This window comes from Falco rusticolus, chromosome 1 (genome assembly GCF_015220075.1).
Source record: "Falco rusticolus isolate bFalRus1 chromosome 1, bFalRus1.pri, whole genome shotgun sequence".
Lineage (NCBI taxonomy): Eukaryota > Metazoa > Chordata > Aves > Falconiformes > Falconidae > Falco > Falco rusticolus.
The window spans coordinates 31069208-31078310 of NC_051187.1; the positions used below are offsets into that span (position 1 = coordinate 31069208).

Genomic DNA, 9103 nt, shown 5'->3' on the forward strand with positions numbered 1-9103 from the left:
GAGGTCATCTGTCGAGCTTCTCTGTCAGACTTAGTAGCCCTGACTCAGCACAGGGCTGACAGCAGCAGACTTCCAAGGAACAGCTGACTCAGGTCTGGAGGTGAAAAGCTCCCCCTAAACTTGTTAACAATGAGTAGGGCGGGGGGGGGGGGGGAGGAAAGATATCTCCCAGGTGTAGCAGCTAGGGTGAGAGCATCTCCTCACGGTGACTCGCTGCCTGCGCCTCCCAAGGCCATCTCCAGGCGCAGCAGAGCTGCAGCAGCAGGAGGCCTCAGGGCAGAGCCTGGCCCTGGCCGTCCCGGGCAACCCCAGGGGGGTGAGGGCGGCGGTGAACCCCCCTGCCCTGCCCACAACAGCCTGGGGACAGGCTGCAGCGGCTGCGGGCGGCCGCTGCCGCCTCCTCGGCCGCGGTCAGGCCCGGCGGCTGGCAGACAACCGAGAGCCGGATCCCGTACGAGCCCCGGGGCTGCGGGAGCGCTCTGCGGGCTGCTCGGGGCGCTGTGGCTCCGCGGGACCGCGGCAGCCGCTGCCCGCTGTGCGGAGGCTGCCGCCCGCCCTTCCATGCCGCCGCCATGGTGTCGTGCGGGGCCCTACACAGCTTCCTCTTCGAGTACGACACCGCCCGCATCGTGCTGATCCGGAGCCGCAAAGTCGGGCTTATCAACCGCGGGGTGCAGCTCGCCATCCTCGCCTACGTGATCGGGTGGGTGAGCGGCCAGGCGGGCGCCGGCCTGCGACCCCTTTCCGCCGGGCCGCGCTCGGGGGAAGCCCGCAGTCCCGCCGCAGTTACCGGCGTGGTGGTGGGTGGGGGGTTCGGGGCGGCTGCCGTGGGGGAGGAAGGGCTGCCCCTCGCTTGGAGCCGCCGGGGGCGTGGAGCTGAGGGGCGGCTGCCGTGGGGGAGGAAGGGCTGCCCCTCGCTGGGCGCCCCCGGGGACGTGGGGGCTGAGGGGCGGCAGCCGGCCGCCTCCCTCAGGGTGAGGCGTGGAGGCGGCTCCCGCCGGCCGGGGCCCCCTTTCCTGTCAGGGGGGCGCGCGCTGGGCTGGCTTGGCGGGAAGCGGCCGCCGCCGTCGTGAGGGGAGGCCGGCGGCGCTGAGGGGAGGCCGGAGCTCGCCGGCGGCAACCTTAATGGGGGTGGTAGGGCTGCTTAGAGCCAGCTGTAGGCGGGACAGGACCCCACAGGAGCAGAGACTGTCCCGGCGGGTCCTCGTTCGCCCAGTGAGGTTGTGCACAAAAGAAATAATTGCACCCTGCCAAAAATTTCAAAAATCAGAAAGGAGTTTGCTAGTCCTGTGACCCCTGTTGTAGGGAAACACTATGAAACTATCTGGACTAGCCCTTTCAGGTGACACATGGAAAGTGGAGGAATTTCCATGGCCTGTGCTGGTTTGCAGTACTTATCTGGGTTTTTTTGTTGTTGTTTCTTTCTTGCAATCCATCTCTTGCAGCTGGGTCTTTGTGTGGGAGAAGGGCTACCAGGAAACAGACTCTGTGGTCAGTTCTGTAACCACAAAGGTGAAAGGAGTAACGCTGACAAATACATCAGCCTTGGGAGCCAGGATCTGGGATGTAGCTGACTATGTCATCCCCCCTCAGGTATCAATCACTTTCACATGCCCTGGGAGGGGTTTCTAACAAATAGCTACCGCTCTGCCAAAGTCCACTGAGGTCTGGAGCAGCTTTGGCTCCAGCATGGCCTTGATAAGACAGAATGAAGCAGCTTTGCTTTGTTGTGGATCATGCTGAGCACCTGCGCCACTAACCCTGGGAAAGCTGTTTTCAAGAGAAGTGTCTCTCTCTGTGTACTTATATAGAATCATAATATAGTTTGAGTTGGAAGGGACCTTGAAGACCATCTAGTTCCAGCCCCCCTGCCATGGGCAGGGACACCTTCCAGTAGACCAGGTTGCTCCAAGCCCCATCCAGTCTGGCCTTGAACACTGCCAGGGATGAGGCACCCGCAGCTGCTCCGGGTAACCTGTGCTAGTGTCTCACCTCTCATAGTGAAGAATTTCTTCCTTGTATCTAACCTAAATCTACCCTTTTTCAGTTTAAAGCTGGTCCCCCTTGTCCTATCACTACATGCCCTTGTAAAAAGTCCCTCTACAGCTTTCTTATAGCCCCTTGTAGGTACTGGAAGGCTGCTATAAGGTCTCCCCAAAGCCTTTTCTTCTCCAGGCTGAACAACCCCAACTCTCTTAGCCTGTCTTAATAGGAGAGCTACTCTAGCCCTCTGATCACCTTTCTGGCCTCCTCTGGATTCCTGCTAACAGCTCCATGTCCTTGTCATGTTGGTGGCCCCAGAGATGGATGCAGTGCTGCAGGTGGGGTCTCACAAGAGCCAAGTAGAGGGGGAGAATCAGCTCCCTCTACCTGGTGGTCACACTGCTTTTGATGCAGCCCAGGATTTGGTTGGCTTTCTGGGCTGCAAGCACACATTGCTGGGTCATATTGAGCTTCTTGTCAACCAAAACCTCCAAGATTTCCTCCTCAGGGCTGCTCTCAGTCCATTCTCTGCCCAGCCTATATTTGTACTTGGGACTGGCCTGACCCATGTGCAGGTCCTTGCACTTGGCATTGTTCAAATTCATGAGATTGCATGGGCTCACCTCTCAAGCCTGTCAAGGTCCCTCTAGATGACACCTCTTCCCTCCAGTGTGCTGACCACCCCACACAGCTCGGTGTCAATGGCAGACTTGCTGAGGGTGCACTCAATCCCACTGTTGATGTCACCAACAAGGATGTTGAGCAGCAGGCTTCAGGATGAAGTTGCAACGATAGCCACCTGTCCTCTTTCTTACTGCTTTCTAAAGCAAACAACTCAAAGTTAACTTGTTGGCAGAAATCCCAGGCATAGCCTGGAAGTCACTTGATCCGGAACTGAACAGGAGGTATTGCTATAGTTACTGATTGACTGTGTCTGTGGGAATCTGTGCTGTGTGGGTAATATGTGATGGCCTTCGGGGTTGGCAGGTACAGCCAAGCTTCTAGTTGTGGGTCACTCTGTCTACATGAGATGTGGTGGAGAAAAAAGTGACAGATTTAGCCAGATTTTGGCTGAGTGATTATATTTGCTTATCAGTGGAGCAGAAGCAAACAACAGATCCCAAGTCATACAGATCTGAAAATAATGGAAGTGGAGCTCCCTGAAGAAACAAACTAGGACTGGTCAAATTTCTAATGGGTATATTGGAAGGAAAAAAAAAAAAAGGAGCGTGGGAGTTGTGCTCAAACTTGCAGCTGGAGCTTTATTTCTGCTGCTGCCTTGCAACTCCCCTGAGGACCTGTGAGATCTCTATTTTCATATTGTGAATGAGGAAATTTGGGCCAAGTGGGAGGACAGAAAGGGTTGCTAGTCCCACAGTCCTTCCTCTGCCTGAAGGCAGCAGCATCAGGCAATATGTGTGGGAATCTGCTCCTTAAAGGTGCTACATCAGCACCATCCAAAGCAAGTTGCCTCTGTGGGGCTACCTGGGCTCTGTCAACAAAGACATTTGGCACAGTGCCTTAGATATTCTTTGCAAGATGTTACTCTTAAGTTTCCTTCTTGTTTGGCATGTTCAGGAGGAGAACACTGTGTTTGTAATGACCAACGTGATAATCACACAGAACCAGCACCAAGGCCGCTGCCCAGAGGTAGGTACAGGATCTGCTTTAATTCTACCTTGTGTGAGTGGGAGTGCAGGTGAGAGTTTGTAGGGTTTAGTGTAATTATTGTTCCTCTGCAGCTTCCAGATGATACAACAGAGTGCAAGGTGAAGAACAACTGTGTTCCAGGATATGTCAGCACCCACAGCAACGGTAAGAAACCTGCTGCAAGGGCTCCTTTCAGTCTGTGTTGTGATACCTCTGTGTTGTGCCTTTCCTCCTGTGAAGGAAGCAGCATTTCACTTCAGTCCCTTTGTTCTCATTCTCTCACACCTAAGAGAACTGAAACCGAAGCTTGGATTTTTCTTCTGGGGGAAGGCAGACTGGCTTAGACTGCGTTGGGTCTATGCTGGATAGATGTGTGCTTTGGTGAGCTAGCAAACTGTAAGGGTGTTTTCAAGACCTCAAGTCCATGAAGCAGTATTTCACATAGATGAGGATTTGACTCAGAAAAAGGACCTGGTGCTTCTTTCTCTGAAACTGCACTACAAATTGTAATGGAAGATAACAGGGATCTTGGTACTGGCACTTCACCTCTGAGCAGATTGCTCTCAGCTTTCAGCATGAGGCGGTATCACATACTGCCTCTGTATTTTTGCTTGGTGGTACCTCCATTCACATGTCTTTCCAGGCATTCAGACTGGGGAGTGTGTACCATACAACAACAGTGTTAAGACCTGTGAAGTCTTTGCATGGTGCCCTGTGGAGGATGACTATCATATACCCAAGTGAGTGCTCTGTCTTCCTATTCTGTGGTGGCCCTCCTGAGAGGAGGCTAGCAGTACGCAGCTGATATTTCTCCCTACGAGTTACTATTAGGAAAAGCTGAAGAGGTGATCACCAAGGGCCCTGCACAGTCCTGTTTGTGTAAATATAAGTAGAACTTACTTACTTTTTCCTATTTTTTGTAGGCCAGCGTTCCTGCAAGGAGCTGAGAACTTCACCATTCTGGTGAAGAACAACATTTGGTACCCCAAGTTCAATTTCAGCAAGTAAATAATGTGGGGGGCATTGCACTGCCTGGTCTCCTGGGCAGAGGAGCTGGAGGAGTGGAAGAAGATGAAACACATCTTCTCTCTCTGTTCCCCTGTAGGCGAAACATCCTCCCCACTATCAACTCCACCTACCTCAAGAACTGCGTCTATGACTCCCAGACAGATCCCTTCTGCCCTATCTTTTCTTTAGGGAAAATAGTTGAAGCTGCGGGGCAGAACTTCCAGGAAATGGCTGTGGAGGTATTTAGCAGACTCTGCTCTTGGGCCTCAGCTGTATAGAAGAGGAGTGGTAGCTGGCTGTCCCTCTCAGCCTTGTGGTGTGAGCCACAGGATAGAGTGGCTGCAGAACAGAGAGTGCTGCTCTGGCTGGAAGGACTGAAGTAAATTCTACTTAACAAATATTTGGCCTTGCCTTGTTTGGGTGGGGTTGTGTGCAAGGCTCTTCTGTAGCAGGGGGAAAGAGTGGGACTGGGACAAGGGCCTGTAAATCGGGCTCCTGGTCAGCAGAGAGCCTAGTGCTAGGCTGGCCGGACACTTGAACTGCTCACCTTCTCTACTCCACTTGGCAGGGTGGAGTCATGGCGCTGCAGATCAACTGGGACTGCAACCTTGACAGAGCTGCTTCCCACTGTGTGCCAAAGTACTCCTTCCGGCGCCTCGACAACAAGGACTCTGCCCACACAGTCTCACCTGGCTACAACTTCAGGTAACGTGACTGTGGAGGGCACCTGGTGTCCCTGAGGCTTGGTCTGCCGCTGGCACAGTGTTCCAAGCTGCCTGTACTCCTCTGGCAGTTGCGGGTAGTCCTTGGACTTTCGATGGTGCTGTAAAACTTGGAGAGTTTCTCTGATGCTGTAAAACATCGAGCAGGTCGGATCCTTACTGTGCGCAAACCAGAGCAGAGCGGGAAGGTCAGTGAAGCTCCGCTGACTGAGCCTGTGTCCAAGTCCTATTTGCATCAGCATTCGGGTGACTGTTTGGGCCAGCCTCCTGTGGCAGGGCAATGTGAAAACTGTTTCAGGGTGTGCTGATAGGGCAGTATTTGAGGGGTGTGGGGACGGGAGACTGAAGCACTTTCTTTGCTGAGCATGAGGAAAAACTAACTTCTAGAAAGTGGTTGAAGTGTCAGCTGAAGACCAGGAGTATCCTTCCGGCATACACCACCATATACATTCTGGCCAGTATGGATAGGTCCAGTACCTCCAGTAAAACCACCAGTGCAGAGCCAGGTAGCTGGTTGCATCCAGACTCAGAGCTATAAAAATATGGATTGGCCACCTTGCCAAGATCCTTGCAAGAGTCCTGCTCGTGAGGAAACATAGCTTGGGGCTATGCTTCTTTCTAGAATCACAAACTGTCATTTAGCATGGGATATCTCTTTTGGTGGAGTTTCAATGAATTCACTGAAGCTGCTGTCATGCAGACAGCACAAGCGTGTGTTTGGGACGTGTCAGGCCTGCTGGTATAGGGAGTGTCACGTGAGACTGGCTGGAGGACATTGCAGCCTGGCTGGTGCAGGTTCTGACCAATCCTTTCTCTTCTCTTCCACTTTCTTCTCTGCTTCCTCCTGGCTTAGTCAACCATGTGGCAGCGTAAGTCTGATCTCACTTCTTTGTTCTCATCCCTTTTCCCTGCGAGTCATATTGTGCGGGACAAGCCTTGGCGTGCCGGGCAGAGCTGTGCTGTCTCCCTCCCTGCCTGCTCCCGGTCCTGCCCTCTCGTGGCTGCCTACACTCCTGCAGCCTCCCGCTTGCCTGCCTTGGGCGGGCCGATTCTCGTGTGTAGCTGAATTTCTTCCTGTCCTGCTCCACTACTAAAGCTAACTTTCTCCCCTTCCTATGCTTTGCAAGTTTCCTGATTTGGCTTATGCTAATGCCTGTCTTAAATTCGCCTGTTCTGGACTTTTCTCCTGGGATGTGCTTGTCTGCATAAAATCTCCCTCTGTCATTTGGAGCTTGTCTCTGGAAGTACCAATGTCCAGCCCATCCTCTTGGGATGGGGGGCACACCTAGATGTTGCATGATCATGTAAGCAACCTCAGAATTTCCAGCTAAGCTCAAACCTAATCTTTTCTCCAGGTTTGCGAAATACTACAAGGATAGTAATGGCACTGAATCACGGACGCTTGTCAAAGCTTATGGCATCCGCTTTGATATCATAGTGTTTGGGAAGGTAGGTTGACATAATTCCTGGAAATGTTGTGGTGAGGGCTTTCAAAGATGATGAAAAACATTCACCCTTGTAACTGTCTTCTAGGCAGGAAAATTTGATGTAATTCCTACTGTGATTAACATCGGCTCTGGCTTCGCGCTGTTTGGCGTGGTAAGTGACACTGTCTGCACTTGGACTAGATTCTGGATTAGTTCCACAATTCTGAGGTTCATTGTCTTAAACTCTTTCAATCTCCACTAGGCAACAGTACTGTGTGACATTGTTGTTCTGTATTGTGTGAAGAAGAAATACTTCTATCGGGAGAAGAAATACAAATATGTGGAGGATTATGAACTGGTAAGCGTCAGTGAAGGTGGAATGAAGGCAAAGTTGCTTCCTTCTCTAACTCTGGCGAGATTCTGAAGCAGGATGTAGAAAGTCCACATCAAACAGGGATTTCGAAGCACAGCTCTGAGGAAACTTTGTCTTCATCAGAGAAGCTAATTTTTACCTCAAAGCTGTTGCAGAGAGGAGCACTAGAAACAAATATTGCCCTGTTTCCTGGGCAACCACTCTTGGAAAGCAAAATGTATGTTCAAGAACTTGTCATGCTCCCACTGCACCCCTTTTTTGGGTTGCAGTCCTTGGCAGTTGCCTTCTGAGAGCTGTAGACAACAGCTCTGTCTCCATCAGATCCTTCCTTCTTGGCTTTTGGGCGTTCCTGTTTCTAGGAACGAACCTATTCAATGGGGGTGGGTGTTTTCTGAGACCAGTATGGTGACAGCCACAGCTATGGCTCCCTGCCGGATCCAAATGATCTGTTTGGCCAGTAGAAGGATTTAGTGGCACAGCAGGGTTGCTTGACTGGTGCTGAGGGTAGATAGAGCTCAGTCCTGCAGCCCTGTGCTTGGTGGGAAGTGATGCTGCAGAGGGTGGATTTCTGAATCAAAACACCTTGTGGCACTGGGAAAGCAATTTCTAAGTAACGGAGAGTAGCCTGCCTGCGCCAAGGGTTTTATGTGAAAGGGGGAGAAAGAAGAGTTTTCTGGCAGAGGATTGTAATCTGTGATCCTTGCAGGGAGTCAGCGAGACATACGGAACAAACTCCTGACCTCCTGCTGCTACAGCACCAACTGCTGCTGTAAACTGCTGCTGTGAACATTATTCTGACCTTGCCATGAGACCCACTCCCCCCTCCGTTGGAAGGAAAGAGGGGAACAAGTCTGAGGAAGGGATATTCTTCACTACTTTGCTACTTTTGCTGGCTGGAGCCAACCCCCAGGGAGAACTGGGTCTGCTCCTTGTCTGCTGTCCTTCCAGGTTAATTGCACTAAGCACATGGGGAGAATTGTGCATTTATCCCAGGCCTCTGCACCAGCTAAGCCTGGGACAGGGACTGCTGAGACATTGTCATTTTGACAGTCCTCCTTTCCCTGAGCTCAGTGGTAGCAGAGAGTGCAGGGTAAGACACAGATTCTTCCTTATGGTGAACATGGCTCCTGCCAGGTGTTTCCTAACCTTGGGAGAGCAGGTCCTCGCTGTTGTCAGCACTTTTCCTTGCCCTGAAGGATTGTGATGCTTAGCTGAGCCTGTGCCTACTATTTAATTGTGCCTCTGAGCTCCAGTGGCCAGAGACCAAGACAAAGAACTGTGGTTCGTATTGTGCTATGGTAAATGGCTTACTGGATACAGATTATTTTTTTTCTGTTTTGATTGATTTTTATGGTACTACTTTAAAATTTACTTTCTTTTTAAATAAACTATTACCATCACTCAGTCCTCTTAGAGTCCTGCAAGTTGGGTTTTGCTTGTTTATTTTTTCCTGGGGCACATGAGTGTTAGGGTCTGTGAACTGTCTTATTTTACATGACTCTTGGAGAACTATCCAAGCCACTGCTGCTGTCTGCTTTGCATGATTCTTCCAGCAAGAGCACTGCTGCAGCTACAGCTTCTTCTGACACCTTGTCTGTTGCTTTAAAACCCTATTCAAGGGAAAAGATTTGCAAGTGAGAGGCCAGGGTTGGTTAGCCTAGCACAGCCTTAGCCAAACGCTGGTACCAACTGCTCAGAAGAACAGATCTGTTATTCCCTGGTGTACCTCTCATGCTTTTCACCACCACACCCAGACCCTCTATCTGGGCTGCTGCATTTAATGGGTTTACATGCTTTAACTTAAGTGAATTTGTTGGCTTTCGTCTTCACATGGCCTTGAGCATCTCTAGTGATCACGCTGGCACGCGAGGTAGAACTCTTCCCTTTCTCTGAACCTTTTCTAGTGTTTCAGAGCACTGGAACCTATTCCATACCTCCAG

The 9103-nt window shown here is 51.4% G+C and overlaps 1 protein-coding gene across 1 annotated transcript; it reads left to right on the forward strand.

The window, feature by feature from the left end:
- The first annotated feature begins 230 nt into the window (after window positions 1-230).
- On the forward strand, window positions 231-8579 carry P2RX4 (purinergic receptor P2X 4). Its single transcript, XM_037375438.1, has 12 exons — window positions 231-703; window positions 1446-1593; window positions 3562-3633; window positions 3726-3798; window positions 4277-4373; window positions 4557-4637; window positions 4739-4880; window positions 5210-5346; window positions 6719-6812; window positions 6897-6962; window positions 7053-7148; window positions 7870-8579. Exons 1-12 carry the CDS (start codon window positions 573-575, stop codon window positions 7900-7902), a joined length of 1170 nt encoding a protein of 389 aa, XP_037231335.1. The 5' UTR covers window positions 231-572; the 3' UTR covers window positions 7903-8579.
- Window positions 8580-9103: the final 524 nt, after the last annotated feature.